The sequence below is a fragment of the Hemitrygon akajei genome, chromosome 10 (genome assembly GCF_048418815.1).
Source record: "Hemitrygon akajei chromosome 10, sHemAka1.3, whole genome shotgun sequence".
Classification (NCBI taxonomy): domain Eukaryota; kingdom Metazoa; phylum Chordata; class Chondrichthyes; order Myliobatiformes; family Dasyatidae; genus Hemitrygon; species Hemitrygon akajei.
The window spans coordinates 40,785,186-40,810,651 of record NC_133133.1 but is presented as its reverse complement, the minus strand read 5'-3'; the positions used below and the strand labels follow the sequence as shown (position 1 = coordinate 40,810,651).

The following is a 25,466-nucleotide window of genomic DNA, read 5'->3' as shown; positions in this document are numbered from 1 at the left end:
AGCAAGCAGTCCCCCCCCAAAAAAGAAAATTCCAAGATTCAATCTTGTTAAAAGCAATCATTACAGCAAAAGCAGACAAATAAGATGGAGGAAATTTTTTTCCATCTTAGTTTAGTAAATTTATAAACACACAATGTGCAAGTATTTACAACAAAAATGTCAAGTTGCATTAAGGCTTCAGATATTCAAAAAGATTCCCTGCAAATACCAGGGGCACCTTCCCCATTTGTTATACAACTTATAGATTCTTATGTTGATTCTGTATTTGTATAAAGCAAAGTCCTGATCCCTACCTATCCCTCCTCCTTGGGAAAATATAGAAGGAAAAATAACATAGAATGTCTGGAAATTTAAACCAACCCTGTCACATGCCACCTCACTCATCAACTTTATTGGCTGTCCTCAGTTTTCATCCACAATATTGTCCCCAGCATACTGATATCAATATGCTCATACTCATACTCATACTTACCAGCACCAAAACAAAAAGTATAAACTAGTCCATCCAATAATATGACATAATAGTTCAAAAAATCTCACTGGCTGCAAATGAATGGACTGGCTCTTCGAAGTTCAAGTGTCACTAGTTAAGAATATTACACACCATAATTTTATTGAACATATTCCCAATTATTGATAAATTGAGTGACTTGCAATATAAGGTTATGTGTAATATGTACATCTTGGAAACTGTGTTGTAAGAATAACTCCTTGTACTCTATGATAACTTTGTCTGGTTTGATGAAGAAAATTATCTGCATATATGCTTTTGTCCAAGTCACCAAATATATGCAATTCTTTTCCCAGATTTTTCTTCCACTAGAAAGGAACTTGGTCACAACTGCTATTTAGCTGAAAAATTATCAAACATATGACTGATGAAGGGAAGTGTAATTCCAACATTCAATGGCATTAAGAGCAAAAATATTTTGTTTATTATTTACTGTCAATTCTAAGTCTTTAACATCATTGTGGTCACGAATATTCAGTGACACAGTTAACATTCTCGGTTAACAAAGCTTTGCTGACCTTCATCTTTAACAATTCAATAGGGGTTTTTAGGGAGAGAGATCCTGATTTCCACTAAGCAAAACTTTGTAATTCAAAAACATTTATAACTGGAGCCAAGAGACAAGTAAGATATTTTAGAAACTGAAATTAAAAACTCTTAAGGAGCAAGCAGATATGAGCTTCCAGGAATGTACACCCATCAAAATTATATCAAATTAAGGGGTTACTTCATGAGAACTTCCTTTTTAAATACATTTTATTACTATTCAGTTGGGCTTGGACTATTAAAGTGTAGGCTTTTCTGCCATGTAACTAGCAAAATATTGAAATTTACCTTTAAGTTTCATTTAAAATTCCAATATGGTAAAAAAAGACATTAGATTTGGATTGAACTAAGAAAGCTGTTTCTTTCTCCCATATAAAGCAAAGGGGATATCTGGATCTCTCTCCTAAAAAATACTGTTGAATTACTGAAGATGAAGGTCGGAGTTTTGCTAAACAAGAATGTTAATTAATTTGGAGTTCATCAAGTTAAAAAAAATTGATGTATAGATCTAAATGAATGGTAGAACACACTCAAGGGGACGAAAGGACCTTTCTAGTTTCCAAGCTCTTGATTAACTACATTCAATTAGCTGTTTCCCACACATAGACAGGTTTCAGGGAATAGAGGTTTTATACCCTCCAAAGGAATGTTACTCTAGTTATGAGCTTTCTTCCTATGTTGCCATGTCTCTGTTCTAAAGTTAGATCTATACAAATTTAGAGATTATGGAATGATGTAGAAAGAAGATGTGCCAGTGGACTGTTGAAGAAGCATCATGCTTATTCCTACAGCCGTTTTTGATCTTTACCTTGTTATTTCCTCATTACCAAGTAGCTAACTAACACATCTTAAAACATATTTTAGAAGTAAGATCTACTATCTTTTTACATAAAGTATTCAAGATCCAAATAACATGTCCTTCCTAATCCCCTCTAGACATTTTGGCATTGAATTTTAATCTTTGACATCCTAACCATTTTTTTCCTCTACTAATTCCATCAAAACAGAGATCATCTTAAAAAACATTTAATAGGCTGTCTTGTAACTTTGCCTGCCTTAAGGTTTCCAACTTCCCACAGGTGAAATCATTTATTCTTTGGAAACATCCAGATATATTCCTCTGTATCCCTTCAAAGGCCTTCATATTATTCCTGTCTGGAGTGTCCATATTCCAGTTGTCTATACTTCAGTTGAGGATTTACTAATACATTTACAGCACAGTTTTTTAATGTTTCAACATACAATGGCGGAATGAAAACAAATAATTTGTTTATTTAACAACCGTGATGTACTTTTAAACATTTTTTAATTGTGTCCTTATATGGTATGTTCCTTTCTATTAGGAGTTTGCCATTTCTACATCCTTCAGTAGTTCAGCTGCAAGAAAATTTAACAATCCCTACATTACTCACCGAGCTTCCCCGTTCCAAATTATTCTGATATTAGTAATTAACAAGACATTGCTATTTAGTGCCTATAGAATACTGAAACAACTGACAAAATAAATCAATGCATACAATCAAAACATGTAGTGTATGTTCTAGAAAATAGTTAGGAATGTTAACATATGGCCCACTTTGTACACTAATGAAGTGATAAAACTTCCATTTCAGATCTTAGAATCTCCTACATCAGACTTGTTCTGCTCTAACAACACAGTTCAGAGATGTCTTATGGCATTTCTCTCATTCCCAAAATCTCTGACGAAGTTCCAACTTCAAAGTTAGATTAGCATTGTGCTTTACTCATGAAGTTAAGATACTGAATTGGCACCCCAATACTAATTACACATTGATCCTTGCAACAAGAAGACGTGACCTGTAAACCATTAATGCATGATGGGTGTGTTACTCAGTTCTTCACTGTGACCCCATAAGTGAAAGGAAAAACTTTCAGTGATTTCTTTTCTAAACCAGCACAACTGTCTTAAAAAATGCCAACAAAATGGTTCTATTGGACCAGTGGAGTAGGTTTTGCTCTATATTATTCAAGGTTCTCATCTGAGAGAACTTTCACTTGATTCAGAAGAGGTGACAATTAAATTGTATGTCTAAAATTGTACAGATTTTTTAAAATTCCAATCCATGAAGGCAAGGATGATGAAATTTTCCAATTTCTATTCCATTGGTGTTGAATAAAACCTCCATTCCAATTATTTACCCTGGCTCTGTATCCAGGAAAAGTTCATACTTTTTCACCCTTGCTCCCATCCCATCATAGCACAATGGCACCTCCAAATGAAAAGCTCCATTCTCCATTTATCCATCCTTAGAAGGCACCAAATATTCACAGGATATAACATGTGCAACCAAGATCCTCCAACTCATTGTAAAAATTTCCATTCTGTGTATGAACTAAGGTAGTAATGCTTACCAGATTTATCACTTTTCAAACCCTATCCCAACACTTAGATCATTGACATCACTAGATGTTAAACAAATTATGGACAACTTCCCACTATTTAGTTATTCACTGCAAGGCCAATAATACTATGTACTGGTGTATCAGCTGCAGTCAGTTAGTTACCTTAGTTTGGATCACGATGGAAACTTGTATCTTAATTATCTTTATGTTTAACTTGTAATGTATTTTGGGAAATCTCCAAGAAAATTCCTACAGAAAATTTAAATCAATCTTCTTAAATACACCTTCAATTAACACAATAAATTAAAATGCTTTGGGGCTAGATTTCAAATCATGTTAAATTCCTTCACATTTGAGGAAAAAGATAATATGCATAGAACCAAAAGAATAATATAATTCTGATCTCTAGGAGTCTCTAACTGCAGTTCAATTCCACAGTTTCAATTAATAAATTTCCCCAAGAGTCCACAAGAGTTCAGTTAATCACCTCTTTTACAGATTGTAAGAATCACTGTACATTCAATAATATACAAACTAAATATCAATGATTCTTGATCTCCTTGCTGCATAGCGAGCTGCCTCTCAAATAACCAGTCTCCAAAAACCATAGAGAAATGATTTGAAATCACTTATATTTCATCGTCCTCACTTTCAAGATAACTGCCTCTCATGCAGATGCATTGGAGATGATCATCCAACTGATCACAAAGTAGAAAAGAAATATCGGGTAAACAGCAAGGGCCTTGCGATTAGGTGGCTGGCTATCAGCTAGAAATGCTGTTGAGGCTAGAAGAGAAAAGAAGAGAAATGAGAACATACATATTAATGAAAAAAGCGATAACTAATTTTATTTTTATTGAACTTTGACCAAAAAGCCCTATCAAGAGATAAACCATGCAAAAAATGATAAGATTTGTTTATTTATTGAGAAATACAGTGCAGAACAGGCCCTTTTGATCCAATGAACTGCACCACCCAGCAACCCGCCTATTTAATCCTAGCCTAATCACAGAACAATTTGCAATGACCAAGTATGCTACGAACTGGTACATCTTTGAAATGTGGGAGGAAATGAGAGCATCTTGAGGAAACCCACCCAGTTTTCAGGGAGAATATACAAACAGCTTACAGACAGCACTGTAATTGAACTCTGAACTCTGTAATAACGTTGCACGAACCACTATGCTACCATGGTGCCCACAGATAGCAAATGGTAGATGTCCAAGTTTTAGTCCTGGCAGTGAAGTAAATAGCTTGTGTTTTATTTGCCATATAATTTTTCTGTATACCTAATAATATTATTTATTTCTTTAATACATTTCATCTTTTTCCTCAAATCTATCACTTTACTGAACTGTCTTCAAGTGATGGATCAACTGCTGGGGAAGTATCATAAGCACTGCAACATTCCAATATATAACAAGTTAACACTGTTCTTTAAGTGTAGTCAGGCACAACACATAACCTTCTGGAAGTACTCAGCAAGCTGAGTAGCATTAGTGGAAGAAAATAAATTGCTGATATTATAGCACTGAAAGTGAAGAGGCCAGATGACAAGTATAGAGATAAAAAACTGGAGTGGCAAGCAAGGACTCCAAGTTGATTGGTCTCCCATCTCCTACTTTCACATCATCTCCTCTGTCTCTTTTTTCTGTCTCTTTCTTTGCCTCCATCGTCATTCACCTCTTACAATATTCCAACTTACCTTCCCTACCTGGCACTATCTACTTGTCATCTCACACCCTTCCATCAATCACCTTGGATTCCTTTCTTGGCACTCCTCCCCCCCCCCCCCCCCCCCCATACTGGCTATCTCACCTTTCTGCTCTCAGTCCCGATACATTTTCTATTTTGTAAGAGTCAGAATTAAAGGCCATTTTTGCATTTCATTCTGTGAAAGGAACAGTTTATTATTTAATTATTTCCTTCTCAAATTAAACTTTTAGTCCAAATGCCAAAAATGTGGTAGTTACTTTCCATAATTTAAAATCTAATCTTTTTTTGAATGTTTTGATAATTCAACTGGATTATTGCTTTATTGTAAATTTCCTTTCCCTCACTGCACATTAAATTGGGGTTTGAATGACAAATTTTTATTCATCAGTTTTAAATCCATCATCCATTCCAAGCTTTCCAGACTAAATATTGTAGTTTTGATAGAAGAAACCAGTTAAAATACAATAAATTTTGATAGTAGTTATTTTCTTTAGTTTACTTATGATCTTTATCTCTCCTCCCCAAAATAACACAACTGCTGGGAACCCTGTCAAGGTGGGGAAAAAAAGCATCAAAGTGGGAAATCAGACCTGATTCTATGTTGTGTGATGCAACCATAACAAAATACACGCCCACAGAGAGTCAAATCAGGTCTGATTTCCCACTTTGATGCTTATTTAGCAAAGCTCAATATATCTGTTAACTTTTTATAATGTCCAGGTACTTACAAAAGGCAAGTACTCACCAAATGTTGACCAGCCAAAAGCAGCCAGCACGACAATAAAGCGATTTATGACCACTGATATTGGGATTTCTGATGTACTTGAGTGTGGAGCCAGCCGAATGAGAGAGCAGATTATCAAAGCTACTGTGAGTGGTAATATGCAATAGCCCAGCACACAGAGACTTTGAAAGAAAGAGCTAGGAAGTTAAGAACAATAAGCTTATTAGAACTCCACTCTCAACCTTTTTCAGAGCTTCCATTACATTTTTGCCAAGAGTCTTTTCATTCATTTAAATTATAAGATCAATTTTTAAATTCTCTCTCCAATCTACAATTGGCATTGGAATACTTTTGATTATAAAAGGCAGTGGAAAATGGGATGGGAACACACAGCAAAAATACTAGTTCCTGACTGAAGAATCATAACAATGATAACAGCTTGGGAAATTATTAAACCTTCAGCAATACCAACACAGGTAATCCAATTTTCTCTGCCCTTTCCCCATAATCCTGCCATTTTTTTTCAATTATTGACTCTTAAATCCCTTTCTGAACTTGCCTTTACCAATCTGTCAAGCAAAGTGTTCCAACATTGCATAAAAATGCTTTTCTTCTTCACAGTGCCATTTTTTGCTAAACATTTTAAATAAGTAATCTCTAGCTTTTACAAGTCTTCCACCAAAAGGATCAACTTCTCTTATCAAAATTCCTCATTATTCAATATCACTGCTTTCACATCTCTTCTTAACTTTTATGTAACAAGAAGAACAATCAGCTTCTCCAATTGTACTCTAAAACATGAACCAAGCTTTTGCAGCCAGTCAAGTAAATATTTCAAAATCCTTCCTATCTTCCCTAAACTGCAGTGGCTGAACCCAATTTGTGACTAAACTTCCATACTAAAAAGGTTCATTGTAATCTCCTCCCCTTCGTACTCTGCCTAACTTTACAAAATCCAGAAACCCAAGGTGTTTTATTTAAAATGCCCTCCTACCTTCATGCATATTTCTCCATTTCTCTACCAACTTTAAGAGTGTATCCTTTCACATTACATTCCCCAAAATTCACTTAGCACTGCTCTGCATTAGATTTCATCTGCTACGTATCTGCCAGTATCTCCATGTATCATTACTTTCACCACCACTGTACCACATTTTGTTCATCTATCCAACTTCCATGTATTTATGTGCTGCACGCCCATTTATCAAGTAGAAGAAATCTTTTAAGATTACTGTGATTATGAATTGATGTTTGCTCAAAGATGTTTGCTACTGGAAGAAAAAAACAGAAAAAAGATACAGACAATATGGCTAGGGTAGTTTTATGCTAATGCCGATTGGTGGCAGTAGAAAGCAGAATAAATAAAAAAGTTGTATGGTACAGTACCTACTTATAGCCACACTGTGGCAGTGTACACAATTTAACCCACGGTCTCCAAACAGACATACAGTGGCCACTTTATTAGGTACCTAATAAAAGTGGCTACTGAGTGCATACAGTCGTTGTCTTCTGCTAGTGTGGCCCATCCACCTTGGAAGTTCAATGTGTTGTGTGCTGTAACGCGTGGTTATCTGAATTACTGTCGTGTTCCTGGCAGCTTTACCTACTCTGGTCATTTCTCTTCTGACCTCTCTCATTCATAAGGTGTTCTCGCCCACAGAACTTCCACTTGCTGGATGTTTTTAGTTTATTGCACCATTCTCTATGAACTCTAGAGAATGTTGTGTGTGAAAATCCCATGTGATCAAAAGTTTCTGAGATACTCAAGCCACTCTGTCTGGGACCACCAATCATTCCACATTCAAAGGTCACATTTCTTTCCTATTCTGATGTATGGTCTGAACAACTGAACCCACTTGACCATGTCTGCATGCTTTTATGCATTGAGTTGCTTCCACAATTGGCTTTTTAGACATTGCAGAAATGAGCAGGTTTACAGGCGTACCTAATAAAGTGGCCACTGAGTGTACATCTCAAGACAAAGTGATCAGATGATGAATTTCAGTAATATTGGTTAAGGCAATTAGTTGGGGGTAGGGCAACATAGCAGATAGCACATCACCTTACAATGCCAGCAATAATCAATCGGGTTCAATTCACGCTGCTGTCTGTAAGGAGTTTGTGCATTCTCTCTGTAGTCGCCTGGGTTTCCTCTGAATGCTCCAGCTTCTCCCCACATTCCAAAGAAACTGGGTAAGTAAGATGTGAGCATGCTATGTTGGTGCCAGAAGTGGGCGACACTTGTAGGCTACCAGTAACAATCCTCGCTGATTTGATTTGACACAAAGCATTTTACTGTACTTTGTTGATGTTTCAATATACATGTGGCAAATAGAGCTAATCAATCAATAATCGATCACAGGATAATCTGAACAAAGGGACCATACGACCAGAATTTCATCCCCAGACACAATATCAACATCAATGGAATAAAATTAGAAGCAGAGTACAAAACTCTGGTAGTTTCTTTCTTATCATCTAACATGACTGATTTTAAGTTTCATTTATAAGATATTTACTTACTTACTGAGGAGCAGCAGGGAATATGCCCTCCTGTCCCTTTGAGCCAGCTGCCCAGCAAACTCTCAGTTTATTCCTAGCCTAATCTTGGGACAATTACAATATACTAATTAACCTACCAACTGGTACGCCTTTGGCCTGTGGGGGGATACCGGAGCACCTAGAGGAAACACGATTACAGGGAGAACGTACAAACTCCTTACAGGCAGCGGCAGGAATTGAGCTTGGGTTACCTGTACTGTAAGGTGTTATGCTAACCAAAGTTGACAATGCAGCACACCCTCAGTACCGAGACCTAAGTAACCTAGATTATGTGCTTATATTCACACTACTGTCTAAACCCTTAAGCAGATCACTTGGGGCTGAATCCAATCTTGAATCAATACGTATTATCTACTAATGTTATGTCATGAAATAATGTACAAATCAGAACTGTGCATACTCACTTTATTACTGACACAAACATTATGGGATAACATCAACTTATAACACTAATTGACATCTTTTGTTTTTCTATCTTTCCTGCAGAAGTACCATCATCCATTAACACTCTTTTCCCTATTATATAGATCACTCATTAAAAGCATATGTACATCTAACCTTCAACTAGAACACTTCCAGATCTTGCTCAGTTAACTACTCAAAGGAAGAGCAGCTCGCCAGTCTGGGATATATGAACCCTGTTGACATTAATGGCACTGGTAGATGCTCTGAACCAGTGAATGCAACAAAACAGAAACACATTTATTTCCACCTTTAACAAAGAAAACATTCAGAGTCAGTACTCCAAATTGATCAGAAGCAAGAAGTGGAGGATCAAGAAATAGAGCAGCTACAAAAAGGCATTTCAGATCGGGATGGCAAGCTCGCCCAACTATGGAAAAGGCTGGAAAGGATGCATCTGAATCAGATGATCAAATGGAGCTTGAGGAATTGTTGGAGAAAGAAAACAATGTATGGCTGTAAATAAATTTAGAAATCAAAGAGTAGGTTTTAAATTCACCGATGATGAGAAACAGAGCGTAGGTATAGAAAATGTTCAAGATTAATATTTGGATAAGCTGTGATTATAGAAAGTAAAGGATGTGAGATCAGTAAGGAAGAGATAAAGAAATAAAATCCCGATGTGATAAAAATGTTTCAATAGTGACAGGAAAAGCAGAGCAGAAATATTTTCTTGAGGGCTTAGATAACTCTGCCCCAAGTAATTTATTTCCTGTTTTGAGGCTGATCTCCTAGACCATATACCAACTCATATACTGCAAGAACTGGCAAGCAAGGCCTGTACAAAGGTAATTCTCAGATGCACAAGAGCATTCATTTGAAATCCTGCTTGCTTTGGAAAAGCACATGCTCCTCCTTGTCATAGTTCAGCCACAAAAAAAAAGGAACTACAAAAGTACTGAGTCTTACTGCAGCAAAAAAAAGGCTTAATGTGATATTTTAAATGGTACCCAAGCCATTACAAATAAATGAAACCCATGAAATTTCACTTTTTAAAACAGTAAAAGATCAGAAAATAAGTCATTGAAACAGTGTCATACCAAAATAAAAACATGGAATTAATATTGTATGTAGGATACCCCTATAAATTAGCATTCACCCTGTTGATTTATTGTGCAATACAGATTTTTAAAAATCAAAGAATGAATCCCTAATCTGCACTTAGGGTGATACAGTGCAGATGATACTTCTGAACCTCAATGCTCTTAGAGGGTATGTGGATGGGTGGGGGGAAATCATATCCAAAATCTCCATTCCCAAGGACCAAAAGAACAACTATTTGACTACTTGAGAAGTGTTGGTGCGTGTGGAACAGCAGTCAAGTGACATTTGGCAATTTTATAAAAGATTAGAAAACCTGGAGGAAAAAAACTCACATTGTGCCACCAAGCAGCTTGGAGTTCAATGTAATGATGACTGCACCAAACCAGACAATGACAAACACTTCAGCAAACTGTGGGCCTCCATCATATTTATTTTCAACAGCGCTCCCCTGTAACAACCTGCAAGAGAGATAAGAGATCACAATACAGCCCAAGTTGCACCTTTAGAAATCAGAGAGTTTTTGTAAATCATGGATGTGGTTAAGAGTTAATTAAAACAGAGGACCCACAAGCATCCTGCAGCTTTTCAAGCAAGCAACTGAATGCAATTAATAGCAATGCTGGCATAATTGACGTAGCAGCCATAGAATTGAAATGTAGAAGGAAATTTTCCCTGGAAGGACTTCAATAGTTGGAGATATAAACAGCACCTGCGCAAGGCAGAAATGATAAGTTAAACTAGAGAGGCACGCAGATGACACATGCAGAACACAAATACTTGGCACAGAACAGGTCAGACAACAAATTCAGCTGCATATACAAAAAAGCTGCAGGGAGGGTGATAAACAAAGCAGTGGTGAGCCTCAAGGATACAGTTTTGTCCTTCAATTAATTACAATTTATATTAATCACCCAGAAAAGCACATAATATGTAAGGTATCGAAATTTATTGATACATGAAAATACGTAGGGGGCATCTTGCAGTGAGGATATTTGGACTTTGAAAACAACACTGGGGAGAAGTTACAAAAGCTTGAAAGCTTGTGCCACCAAGCAAGGAGAGCTTCCATACCACTGTTATCAGACCCTTGAATGGACCCCTTACCCAATAAAATGGACTCGTGATCTCACAACCTACCGTGTTATGATCTTACAAGTTATTGTTTACTGATGCTGCACTTTCTCTGCAGCTTTTACACCTCATTCTGCACTGCTATTGCTTTAACTTGTTCTACCTCAATAAACTATGTACAATGCCCAGAAAAAGTATTCACCCCCCTTGGAAGTTTTCATGTTTTATTGTTTTACCACACTGAATCACAGCAGATTTAATTTGGATTTTTTTTCACACTGATCAACAGAAAAACTCTTCCATGTCAAAAAGTGAAATCAGATCTCTACAAAGTGATCTAAATTAATTACAAATATAAAACACAAAATAATTGATTGAATAGGTATTCACCCCCTTTAATGTGACTCTCCAAATCATCACCGGTGCAGCCAATTGGTTTTAGAAGTCACACAATAAGATAAATGGTGATTTGTTTTTGGAAACCTGTGTGCAGTCAAGTTATTTCAACTGAATGTAGTAAAAAAAATTGAAGGAACACCTCCTTATATTCCGCTTGGGCAGCCTCCAACCTGATGGCATGAACATCGATTTCTCAGACTTCCAGTAATGCCTCCACCCACCTACCCCCTTCACCTTGTCCCTCTCTCATTATTTCCTTGCCCGCCCATCACCTCCCACTGGTGCTGCTCCACCACCTTTCCTCTTTCTTCCATAGCCTTCTGTCTCTTTCACCAATCAGCTTCCAAGCTCTTTGCTTCATCCCTCTCTCTCCAAGTTTCACCTATTGCCTAGCATTTCTCTCTCTCTCCCCTCCTCCCACCTTTCAAATCTACTCCTCTGCTTTTTGTTCTCCTGTTGTGCCGAAGGATTTCGGCCCAAAACATTGACTGTACTTTTTTCCATAGATGCTGCCTGGCCTGCTGAGTCCCTCCAGAAATTTGTGTGTGTAGCTCGGATTTCCAGCATCTGCAGACTTTCTGTTGTTTGTAGTAAAAATATACCTGCGTCTGGAAGGTCCAATTGCTGGTGAGTCAGTATCCTGGCAAAAACTACACCATGAAGACAAAAGAACACACCAAGCATCTCCATGAAAAGGACAATGAAAACCATAAGTCAAAAGATGGGTACAAAAAAATTTACAAGTCACTGAATATCCCTTGGAGTATTGTTAAGTCAATCATCAAGAAATGGAAAGAGCATGCACAGCTGTAAATCTGCCTAGAGCAGGCCATCCTGAAAAACTGAGTGACCATGAAAGAAGGGAACTAGTAATGGAGGCCACCAAGAGACCTATGGCAACTCTGGAGGAGTTGCAAACTTCAGTGGCTGAGATTGGAGAGACTGCACATACAAGATCTGTTGCCGAAGTGCTTCACCATTCGCAACTTTAAGGAAGAGTGGCAATGAGAAAGCCATTGTTAACTAAAACTCACATAAAATTTCAGCTATTTGCCAGAAGGCATGTGGGAGACCCTGAAGTCAGCTGGAAGAAGATTCTATGGTCTAATGAAACCAAAATTGAGCTTTCTGGCCATCAAAACTAAGTGCTACATTTGACACAAGTCAAACAACGCACGTCACCAAAAGCACACCATGAAGCATGGTGATAGCTGCATCATGCTGTGGGGATATTTCATTGCAGCAGCCTAATGAAGGTAGAGGGTAAAATTAATGCAGCAAAATACAAGGATATCCTGGAAGAAAACCTGATGCGGTCTGCAAGAGAACTGCGACTTAGGAGAAGGTTTGTTTTCCAGCAAGACAATGACCACAAGCGTAAAGACAAAGCTGCATAGGAATGGCTTAAAAACAATAAAGTTAAATGCCTGGAATGGCCTAGTCACAGGCCAAACCTCAATCCAATTGAGAACTTGTGGCTGGGCTTAAAAAGAGCCGTTCACTCATGATCCCCATGCAATCTGACAGAGCTTGAGTAATTTTGTGAAGAAGAATGGGGAAACAATTGCAGTGTCCAGATGTGCAAAGCTGATAGAGACTTATTCACAAAGACTCAAGGCTGTAATTGCTGCCAAAGGTGCATCTATTTAATACTGACTTGAAAAGGGTGAATACTTATGCAATTATACATTGTTCCACCACCTCCCTGGTAGTGCATTGCCCCTATCTAACACTCCCATGTTTTTTTTTAAAAACGGCATGTAAAATCTTCTTTAAACTCCACCCCCGTCCCCGACCTTAAAGCTAAGTTCTTTAGTATCTGACATTTCCATCCTAAGGAAAGAAGCACTCCAACTAACTACTCTGATTCTGCCAACTCTCCAGAGAAAATAATCCAAATTTGCCCATCTTCTCCTTATAGCTGATACTCTATAATCCAGGTAACATCCTGGTGAACCTTGTCTGCGCCTTCTCCAAAGACTCCATGTCCTTATCGTAAAGCAACTCCGTACAGTTGTCCAAATGTGGCCTAGCTAAAGTTTTATCCAGCTGCAACATAACTTAGCAACTTTTATATCCAGCATCTCAACAGATGAAGGCAAGTTGATCATACATTTTCTTCACCACTCTAATTTTTTGCCACTTTCATGAAGTTAAGGAATTGCACCACTAAACCCTTTTCAATGCTCCTAGAAATTCTGCCATTTATTGTATACTTTCTTCTTAAATTTGACCTCCCAAAGAGCAACGGTTTATACTTGTCTGATTAAGCTCCATCTGCTATTTCATTGTCCACATTAATAATTGGTCTATATACCCTATGATAACTTTCTTCACTATCTCCAACCCTACCAATTTCCAAGTTGTCTGCAGACCTATCAATCAGCCCAAGTACACCTTCACCCAAAAACAAAGTCCCAGCATCAATCCTCATAGAACACTACTGGTCATAGACTTTCATTCAAAATAATAGCCCTCCACCAACACCTTCTGAATTCTACAGCCATGCCAATTTTAAATCCAATGTACCAAGCCTCCATGTGTCCTATCTTCTGGATCAGGTTACCATGAGGGACCATGCTAAAAGTTTTACTGAAGTCTATATATACAATAACCAATACCCTACCCTCAACAATCATCTTTGTCACCTCCTGAAAAAACTTCAAGCAAGTTTGTAGTCACACAAAGCCATGCTGACTATCCCAGGAAAGTCTATGCTTTTCTAAATGTTAGTAGATCCTATCTCCGAGAAGCAGCTCCAATAGCTTTTTTACTACAGATGTAAAGCTCACTAGCCATAGTTTCCTGATTTGTCCTTCTTAAACAGAGGACAACATTAGCCATTCTTCAGTCACCTGAGACCTTGTTTGTGCCTAAAGAGAATATAAAGATTTCTGTCAAGGTCCCAGAAATCTCCTTTCTACCCTTTCTCAATAACCTGAGCTAGATCCCTTCAGGTACTGGCTCTTATCCATCTTAATACTCTTCAAGAGATCTAACAGCTCCTCCTTCTTGATATTAATAACCCCTAGGATATAGGCATACTGATTTTACTATACATCCTTCTGCTTGGTAAATACCAATGCAAATTTGTTTAGGACCTCACCAATTTCCTCTGGATCTAGACAAAAGTTCCCCCTTTCATCCTTGTGTGGTCCTACCCTCTTCTTAGTTATCATCTTGTTTTTAAAATATGTATAATACCTTGGGAATCTCTTTATTCCTACTCACCAGAAAGATTCTGTGTTCCTGTTTAGTCCACCTGATTCCCTGTACGCTCTTTCCTCTTTTCTTTATATTTCTCAAAAGCCCTGTCTGAACTCAGCTTCCTAGAACCTGCACATTTCCTTTTGGCCTTTAGCCCCCACGAGAGGATAAGATTGCAGAAATAGGGTAGTATTGTTGCAACAGTACAGTGCACTGGCGAGGCTACAGCTTGAGTAATATGTATGTTTTGATGCCTTTATTTAAGAAACAAGAACTAGTACTGGAGACAGTCCAAAAGTGATTCACTTGGCTAATTCCTGAGATGAGGTTAAGGAAATTATATTATTTAGAGTTTAGAAGAATGAGGAGTGACACTAAAACATATAAAGCCTGAGGGAGAAAAATAAGGTAAGTGCCAAGATCTTCCCTGTAATGGCAGAATCTCAAATAAGGAGCTGTGTTTATAGGAATTGATATTTAAAACTGAGTTGAACAGGAATTTCTTTTTGTAGGAGGTATTGCACCTCTGGAATTCTCTACTGCACATGGCTGTAATTGCTAAATCATTGGGGGTTTTTGAAGAGGAAGTAGATAATTTTTAAAAGCACAGAATTGAGGGATTTGAAAAATTGGCACGAAAGTGTTGAGACCTGGGGCTGACCATTTTGAAGAGTGGAACAGGTAAAGTGCCCACAGCCCACTCCTGCTGCCAATCCATGTTCCAATGTGACAGAGTCTAGATTCAATATATTATCCAAAGACTTATACCAGTGTAGTACTTACATTGCTAACAAAACACATAGTATGAGAGGACCCCATAGATCCCCTGTAATGAAGAAACAGAAGAGTTACTCAAAATCATATATCGTTTCTATAAAATCAGTGATTTAATAAACTAGTCAAAATCAATCATCTCTCTGACAACTTAGATGTTAAAGATATCGCCTATTTCGTCATTGGAAAGATTCCAAACTCTGTTTTCAAACACAAGGAGCCAATCCAACAACAAATTGATGATACCTAGATAAATATTTTACTTCTGATCCCAAACATTTCCAAATCCAAAACATGTTTTCTTTTTATTTAACTTAGCTGATTAGTTTGGAGTCAAATACCGAGTAAATTCTCATTCTAGAGATTCATACAAAATTAGCTCTATATCTTCTTTGAGCAAATTTCAAACTATCTGCATTCTCCTGTTACCCAATTTCTACTAATTAGTTCACACAATACAGATTCCAGACAGCCATTGAGATAAAATAAATACAAAAGTATTAAGTAATCCAGCTATACAAATGCTTGAAGTTTTCACACAATTATGCATGTTGTAATAATAATGTGTGCACCACATTAACTCATATAATTTTATAGAATGTACAGAAAAAGACATTGGGCCAAAATAAGTTCAATGATGTTTATGCTCCACTAAGTACCACCACATTAATTTTCATCCAATACTATTGGCGTAATAATATATTCCCTTCTCCCTTAAGTTACCTAGCTTACCCATAAAAGCAGCTTTCATAGCACTTTTTCACATCCAGTTTCTTTGAGCTGGATGACTACTGCACTGCATATTCCATGGTGTTGCTTTCCAAAAAGCACTAAATATTATTGATGCTAATCAACCTCCACTCACCCATTATATTCCCCCTTACCCAAACCCACTCAGCACAAAGTCAGTAACGTCAATGTAACATCCTATCAGAAGGAAATAAACTTTGTGTGTATGATTGGACATTACATTTACCCACACAATCAGTGCAGAAGTTTCCTTTCCCCTGAACATATCCCAATGTATTCAGATGATTTTGTTCAAATGTACTCACAGTCTCTAAGGAGAGTACTACTCTTTCTAGGATACATAACATGAACAAATTTCTTCCCAACAGCCTTCAGATCTCGCATCTGAGAAACATAAGAAAACATAATATTTAATTCAAGGAATATTTGGAATCATACCAATACATACTGTATAAGTCAAACATAGCTATGTCTAAGAAAAACATGTTCATTACAAAATGGCTTACATTTTTTTTTAAAAATCCATAAAAAGTAAAATCTATTTTTATATTAGTAAAAGAAAAGGTACAATCATAAAGACTATTGAAATATGAAGTAGCCATTTTGCCCACCAAGCTAAAAATGGGCATTGCTTTTATCTATTCAGCAACTTGGCAGTTTTTGATCCAGAGGTTATGGCTTCTCAGCTACATATCCAGGTACTTTTTAAAATGTAGTGAGGATTTCTGCCTCCAACAAACTTTCCGACAATGAGTTCCAAGGCCCTCATCACTTGCCAAGCAAACACTACCTCTTATTCTTCCACCAATTAACAAATCTACCCCAATTACTGACCTCTCTGCTAAAGAAAATAGCCTAGATTTTATCCTGCCTTAGCCAGAGCAATTTGATTTGAAGTTAATAACATACTGTAATTCCAACATTAAAAACCTACAGTGCAATTCTAACAATACAAAAATTCATATAAACTCATAGTGAAACTATTCAATACTTAAATACATTTCCTTAAACAGGAAAATAAAGTTTTGCATATATTTTGGCTCCTTGGCTTCATAAAGTGTTTACAGCCAATGAAGAGCTTTGGAAATGACATAATGCAAGAAACCCACATCTCAAACAAACTAGCTGAGAAACATCAGTGAGATGCTAGCTGCTCTTTTTTTTAAAGAACGGAATTTTAACAATCAGTACAAATTTATAGGTGATTACAGAATTTGGATGCATGGTTTCTCTTGCTCAAATCATCATTTACCAATCAACTCTACCTCACCTGATTCCAAAATTATTTTCCATACACAATCCTGAACAAGTAATAGTCTCCAATGCCTTTACAGGGCTGAAATGGAAATAATACCAGTAGATTCTTAGCAACAAGTCTCCAGCATTACCACATCAACTTCACAGGCACTTCCTTCAGTTCTCAGCTGGTGGTGTACCACTTAATTTCCAGCTTAATAAAGATGCCTTTTAAAAATATATCACATTCCTCATATTTTTGGCCCATTCAGTACAGCATCAGCTCCCTAATTATCCAAATCCATACTTAACATTTTCAGGGTACATATCCTTCAAAATCCTGTTCAGTTTTTAATCTCCCAAAATGGAGCTCACCTAGCTGTAGTCACTTCCTGTGCTTAGTAAGCATCAAGTACCTCCCATAGGCTCCATGCATTACTTTAGTTCCAGCATCACAGTTTATCCAATACTCTTACTTTCTCCACTACACAGGAAGAAAGACAATTTAACTTATCGTTCCAATAGCAAAACCTGAGAAAATATTTGAAGGTACATTTGTCTGTTCCCCCCAATCAACCAGAACAATCTTTGCAAAACATTAAAGATTATTTCATGCGACAATAATATACAACATAAGCAGTTAACTTTCTGATAAATTAATAATGTAGTTTATTAATTTAGTTTAGACTTATTGTGTATGAATCTTTTTTTTGAATATCAGCTCCCAAGTCATTTCTGGGTTTCTACTACTTCAGATAAATAATCTACCTAAATGCCTCCATACAGGAAGCTGAGCTCCATCCAATTTCATTTCAAAACTCATTTGCACTATCTTTAACTGTAGGATTTAAAGGAATTTCAACTACCAAGATTCATGGAAAAAAATTATCATTTCTGTAGTGTAGGGAATCCAGTATTTAAAAATCAAATTGATCAAATTAGTAATCCTTTAATTACCATGGCATATCAAAGTAAAATCCTGTTGTCTATTAGTTATATTGTCTTAAGATTGTCATAGCTGGGGAATGTAGTGGGGATAAGCTCCTGCTACCTATTAGATGCTCCTAGCGGTGTGAGTCTCAAATAACCTCTGACAACCAAGTCCAGCTCCTACCCTTCACGGATGGCTTAAGTACTAAGCCCAGCAGAACTGTTTCTATTGACAGAAGAGGCAAAGACGGGTTACTACTGCCTTAAAACTAATCATTTTGGGCAAATGGGGCTCATCAACAATGGTTGGCAACTCATCTTGGAGAAGAAAAATTCTGATCTCAAACCTCCGCTACCTTCAAGTTCAAAAGTTAGAAGTACAATTTATTATCAGAGTCGAGATTCTTTTCTGTGGGCATACTTAGCAAATCCATAGAACAGTAACTGTAAACATCAAGAATTGTTAACTGTAAACAAACTGCAAATGCAGATATAAATAAATAGTAATAAATAACAAGCATAAAATAACAATATAACAGAGTCCTTAAATAAGTGCAGCTATTGCCTTTTGTTCAAGAGCCTGTTGGTTGGGAGTAGTGTTACAAACCCCGTAACTGGGTATCTTACCAGCAAAGATAGGAGTATCCGTTGAAGTCTGATGATACTATTTTTAACAGTATTTATTAGTAAAAATACACAAAAATAATATCAATGCAAATATATAGATAATATACGTCATCAATACTAAACCTAAAAGTACGGGTATAATAATAATCAATAAGAAATAAGCTCTATCGTTGTGTAGGGGATAATGAATTGTCCGATGGAAATATAAAGTTCAGTTCAGTTCATGCAGGCTGCGGTAGTTGTTGATCACTGTGTTGCAATTGTTGGAGGGAGAGAGAGAGAGTAACAGCTATTGACTTCCCGACTTTCCTTTTACGATCTTGATCCGTCGTTGTTGTGGCCATTCACGTATGACCCCTCCGTCCTTTAGCTAGACCGTTCCGTGGAGGACTCGTCACCCAGGCAAGGGTGGACACACACACAAGCCCCCACCGGTCTCGTAGCGTCTCTCCTGGTGTGTCTGAGGGGTGTTCCCCAGGCCTTACTTTTATCCCCACTCACGGGGTCTCAGGTGTCAATCAGGTTGGGATGATGCAACACATCAACCAGACCACTATGGTTGCCCCCTGAAGGGTTTCAATGAATAGAACAGTACTCAATACACAATTCCTTCTCCAAGAGACAATAGCAGTAATCAGTGGTTCCGTTCCGCTTTTGTTAGGAGGAGACATTCCAACTTTGTGTATCCCTGCATTGTCTCTCTCTCTCATTACTGACATAAGCTGTTTATCTCTCTCATTTCCTGGGTATCAGACCCGAAATAATAGCGATTTTGCGATTCTCAAAAAGGGGGGGGGGGGCCATTGGTGATTCTGCCCATCAGAGTTGCTCATCATTCGTAACAGTAGTGACTGGTATTGAACCTGGTGGTGCAAGTCCTGAGGCTCACGTACCTTCTAACTGATGGCAGCAGCAGGAAAAGAGCATGGCTTGGGTGGCGAGGATCTTTGATGATGGGTGGCGAGGATCTTTGATGATCTTTTGTACAGCATCATTTCATATAGATGTGCTCAAAGGTTGGGAGGGTTTACACCTGTGATGTACTGGGCCGAATCCACTACCACTTGCAGGATTTTCTGCTCAAAGGCATTGGTGTTCCCGTACCAGGCTGTAATGCAGCCAGTCAACACACTTTACACCACACATCTATAGAAGTTCACCAAGGTTTTCAATGACGTGCCAAACCTCTGCAGACCTCTGAGGAAGTAGAGGCGCTGTTGTGTTTTCTTCATAATAATATTTATATGATGGGTCCAGAACAGGTCCTCTGAGATAGAGACAACCAGGAATTTAAAATTACTGACCTCCCTCCACCTCTGACCCTCCAGTGATTACTGGCTCATAGGCCTCTGGTTTCCCTCTCCTTAAGTCTACAATCAGATCCTTGGTCTTATTGACATTGAGTGAGAGGTTGTTGTTATTACACCACTCAGCCAAGTTTCCAATCTCCCTCCTGTATGCTGATACTTCACCTCCTTCGATACCTTGCAGCTACACCCACCTACGGGGTAGGCTTCGGGAGTAAACCCGAAGAAAAAATTCAGAGCTGGTGTCCCTAAGGCCGTGCTATGTTGAGTTCAACGCTGACTGGCAACTCCTGCCACAGTGCTGGTGCAGAACTATGTTCCTTTGGGTTCATCAGCTGCTTGGAGAGTAGGAGCCTGCTAAATGGGCGACAGTTTGCTCTTTATATTGTACAGCCTCGGCTTGCATAGACAGCTAGGACGCAACATCCACGGTCAACCCCAATCAACAGGGGCCAGCTATTAGTTATAGCACTACGAAAACCAAAAGCATAGAAATATAACTTATATTAAACTTATATCACATGCCCAAAAAACTCTTTATTCTAGTTGACCAAGTTTTAGGGGTGAAAAAGGCAGACGGGACAAATAAATGAAAGCTAGCACTATTTACAAACAACTGAAATATTCTAGAAACAGAATCATTACTGTAATTTTTTTAATTAATTATGTTTGGAAAAAATATTTGGAGACACTTCATAAAAAATAAAAGACCAGTTATAGTCATAGAGTCATAGAAGAGTACAGCACAGAAGTAGGCCCTTTGGCCCATCTAGTCCATGCCAAACAATTTAAACCACATACTCCTGCACCGCGACCATAGCCCTCCATACCCTTACATCCATGTTCCTACCCAAACTTCTCTTAAAACACTGAAATCAAGCTCGCATGCACCATTTGTGTTGGCAGCTCGTCCCATGCTCTCACAACCCTCTGAGTGAAGAAGTTTTCCCACAGGTTCCCCTGAAACTTTCAACCTGCTACCCTTAACCCATGACCTCTAACTGTAGTCCCACCCAACCTCAGTGGAAAAAGCCTGCTTGCACTTTATTGAGAACACAGCTGATAATAAAACTTGTGCAGAAAGTGTTAACTCTCAAATACTGACAAGAGCAATGCGGAGTGTAACACTTTTTCTACTGTCGTCCGTGATGAATTAGCTAACCACAACAACAATGCCAATTGCAACTTCACAAATGGGATCTTTGGATAAGAATAGAGGGGGGGGGGGAAGCAAGACCTACTGTAAATGACCATTTCCCAACAATGCTTGCTGTATTTTTCTGTGTGTGTGAAGGCTGGATATAGTTTAAATATTCCCCATAGCTAAATGGCTGCTCTTATGTGGTCACTTGAACAAGACGAAGCAATAGCCAAGCATAAGTTACCATTATCAGTAAAAGAAGTGAAATTATACTTACAATTGTTTCCTTGACTGGTTCATCCAGAGTAGAATAGTCATCTTCCTGTGACTGGGAATTAACAGGAACTGTGATTTGCCCCTCCACTGGGACATCATTTGATATCGACACATCAGCCAAATCTGAAAACTGTAGTACCAGAATTAGGTTATCTTCATATTATTTATTTACAACCCATTAATCGGTTTTTAATTCCCTATTTCCCAAATTCATCCCTATGCCAGCCTAGAAGCAATTAGGTTACCTCCTTGATTCATGCTTTTCTGATGAATTACACCAACATAAACACAATTCCAAGTACAGCCCAAGACTTCAAAATTCTACAATTCACTTTACATAATTCAAGATTTGTTAACAGACCAACAATGGATGGAGTTACAAAAGCAATCTACAATGAGAGTTCTGTTTTCCTCTGAATAATTGCTGTTACTAGAATTTTGAAGAACAGGACCATCACTCCACCAAAAAAAGTCTGAAAACAAAGAATTTAACAGAGAAAAGCAAAAGGAAAACCAGCTGCCATGGCTATAAAAGATTCTACAGTTTAACACAAAGCTTTACTGAGCAACATACCACAGCATATCCCTAATTCAGTGGATTCCGATTAATTGGGATTCATTGGGACTGGTATATTTTGGCCCAATAAAGCAGCTGCCACAATTAGCTGAAATTTCATAGAAATCTTTAAAAAGGTATAAAAAGGCAAACTATTGTTTACAAAACAAATCAGAACACTACCAACGCTACTACAGTACTATAAAACTGTATATTAGTTCCTAGTAGCTATCGATGGAGGAATACATCTGGTTTCCACGAGGGGTATCGCTTCTGGCGAAGGAGCTTGTCGTGACAATGCTGTGGCAGCTCACTCATTTTTGGGCACAACTAGACACAGCTCTCACCCGCAGCTCCAAGTAGCTGTTTGCATGCAATAGCAGCTTCAATCGGCAACCTAAACGAGGTGAGGGTAGCCAGTAGGCCTCATACCCAGAAGAAATAGGGACATGCCTGTCCTAGCATATGAAGTCAGGTCTGATGGACTGGATGGATAAGATCAACAGTGAGATTCCACAGCAAAGGAGGCAGGTTCTGCAACTCTTCGGGGAGAACAAATGGCATGATAAGGCACAGAAGAAGTCATGGTTATTCAATGCAACCAAGGAAGACCCCAGCTTTTGACAACTACTTATGGCACTGGACCTGAACTTCTGAGGTCAAGAGAGTGAATTAATATTTATTTGAAGTGCCACAGTAGCTACTTATGTTAATCCAAATGATACACTAGACATAAAAATGGTGTAGGAATTTGCATAAGTTTTAACCTGTACTGAGTTTGCAGCACTTATCTTAGCTAGGGCGGTGTGGAGATGCCTCGACGCATCCAGACTCTAATGATAGATATATAACAAGAAGCAATCTATCAACCCCAAAATTATTTACAGCTAGTCATTGTTGGTCAGCATCTCATTTCTATTCATCCACCCACCATAGGTTTTGTAGTATTTACCATCAACGTCTCACTAAAATTGGAATTGCTCAAGCCACTGCATCATTTTGTGAAAAGGAAAACATCACACCTGAACATTCCTTGTTCTTTTTTTTAATCACTAATTTTTACTGCAACACCAACAAATAACATTCAATACAACCAGTTGCCGATAACATTTTGACTGCTTAACCCAGTCACCCCCAACCCTCATCCCCACCCCCCTCTCCCCTCCACCAACCAACTGAATAGTAGTGCATACACAGACAGAGCATTCCTATTTTAACAGAAGATCTTTTAAGTTAGTTATCAAATTTGTCCACATTAAGATTGTGTTTGGTCGTGTGTCATTTATTCTTGCTGATGATAACAATCCTTGTTCTGAATTCTCCAAACATAAAGTTTCTCTCTCATATCCTATGGGATATGGTTAGCACAACACTCTGCAATACAGGTGATCTGCGTTCAATTCCCGCCACTGCCAGTAAGGAGATTGTACATTCTCACCGTGACCACATGGGTTTCCTCTCGGTGCTCCAGATTCCTCCCACAGTCCAAAGACCATGATTTGGCTAGGATTAAATTGCGGGATTACTGGGCGATGTGGCTCGAAAGACTGTACCTCAATAAATAAATAAATAAACTATTTAATTATATTTTATCCTACACCTTAATTCAAAGTCTACCTCCGCAGCATGCCCCAGCAATACGCTGGAGCCGCATCACTGTTTTTAAAGTCACATCCTTGTCTACTTGACCAACAGAACCTCTCTACCATAGCTGGCCCTAACACACATGACAGAATGCTCTTTCTGGATTTCAACATTATTGCCCCACAGACCTTGATGAAAAAAACTCCTACTCCTCAGTCTGAAAACACAACTGTGCAACTTCCTAAAGAACAGAACTCAGGTACATCCCACACAGTCAAGAAAGCTCACCAACATCTCTACTTTCCGAGGAGGCTGAAGAGAGCTGGACTTTGTACATCCATTTTCACATCATTCTACAGATGCACAATAGAGAGCACTCTAACAGACTGCATCATTGCTCAGTATAAAAACTGCACTGTGCAGGAAGGCTCTACAATGAATAATCAAAACTGCCCAATACATCACTGGCATCGACCCACCCACCATCAAGGACATATATACAGAAAAGGGCCAGTAAAATCTTGGAAGATCCCACACATCCTGAGAATGGACTGTCTGTCCCACTCCATCAGGAAGGAGGCTAGTAGCATCCACACCAGGACCAGCAGACTCAAAAACAGATACTTCTCCCAAGCAGTAAGACTGAACAACACCTCCACTCACTTCCAGCATTATTTTACTATTTCCTATCAGTCACCTTATGTACAGCCTAACTTTATGGACATACAATCTATCTATGTATATAAGCTATCTCATGTACTTATATTTATTGCACGTTTGTTATTATGGAGTTCTTTATCTTTTGTGGTTTTGTGCTGCATTGCATCTGGAATAACAACTATTTTGTTATTTTTACACTTGTGTACAGGAAGTGACATTACACAATCTTGAATCCTGAATACCAAAACGCACTATTCACGGAACAGACCTGACAGTCAACTTTTGGGCAGGTGCCGTGGCAATTCACAGCGTGGGGCTGAGAGGAGTCACTGGGATCTCTGTTCACTTTCCCCAAAACTCCTGCTGGAAAGAACAGTGGGGAGCACTGAGGTCGAGCTCTGCAATCTCACTGTCGTGATAAACCCGCCGGTGGGAGCTGCAGCGGGTGCAGCCATGGAAAGGGTAACCCGGCAACAGCCAGCGCCTCCGGGGGTGGGCGAGACAGGTCCCTGAGGGCCTGTGGATCATCCTCCACCCTAGCTACATCCATCCCAGACATCGGACAATCTACCTCGCTTCATTCCTCCGCTGGCCCTTTAAATATTTCGCTTGATCACTCACTCACCAGCGGTTGTTTAGATTCACTCTCCGCCTCGGCCATTTTAAGCCCAGCTGACGTGGAGGCCACAGGCAACGTCATCCTCGCGACAACCGATGACACCCAATCACCGTGACGCCCGCAGGTGCGTCATTAAACGCGCGTGGTCCTCCGTCCGTGCCGGAGCGACATGGCCATAACGGTGTTTGTGTTTACTGTGGGTGGGAAATGATCGGTATCCCCTCAGAAAAAACACAGGAGATATCTGTCCGATGAGAATGCCGTGGGAACGTTTTACTCAGGACTATAAACGTGCGCAAAATAATACTCTATAATTAGCTTTCCAGAACAATGCTCTGCGGAGAAAGGAAAGCACAGCCTTTCAGATCGGAGACACTTCGTCCAACTAAAAAGGAGACAA

At 38.6% G+C, this 25,466-nt stretch overlaps 1 protein-coding gene across 1 annotated transcript; it reads right to left on the bottom strand.

The window, feature by feature from the left end:
• Window positions 1-592: 592 nt before the first annotated feature.
• Window positions 593-25,208, bottom strand: yipf6 (Yip1 domain family, member 6). The gene is made up of 7 exons (XM_073058123.1): window positions 25,073-25,208; window positions 21,649-21,777; window positions 16,436-16,514; window positions 15,390-15,432; window positions 10,262-10,387; window positions 5,883-6,058; window positions 593-4,207 (listed from the first exon to the last, which is right to left on the bottom strand). Exons 1-7 carry the CDS (start codon window positions 25,145-25,147, stop codon window positions 4,089-4,091), a joined length of 747 nt encoding a protein of 248 aa, XP_072914224.1. The 5' UTR covers window positions 25,148-25,208; the 3' UTR covers window positions 593-4,088.
• Between the last annotated feature and the right edge of the window lie 258 nt (window positions 25,209-25,466).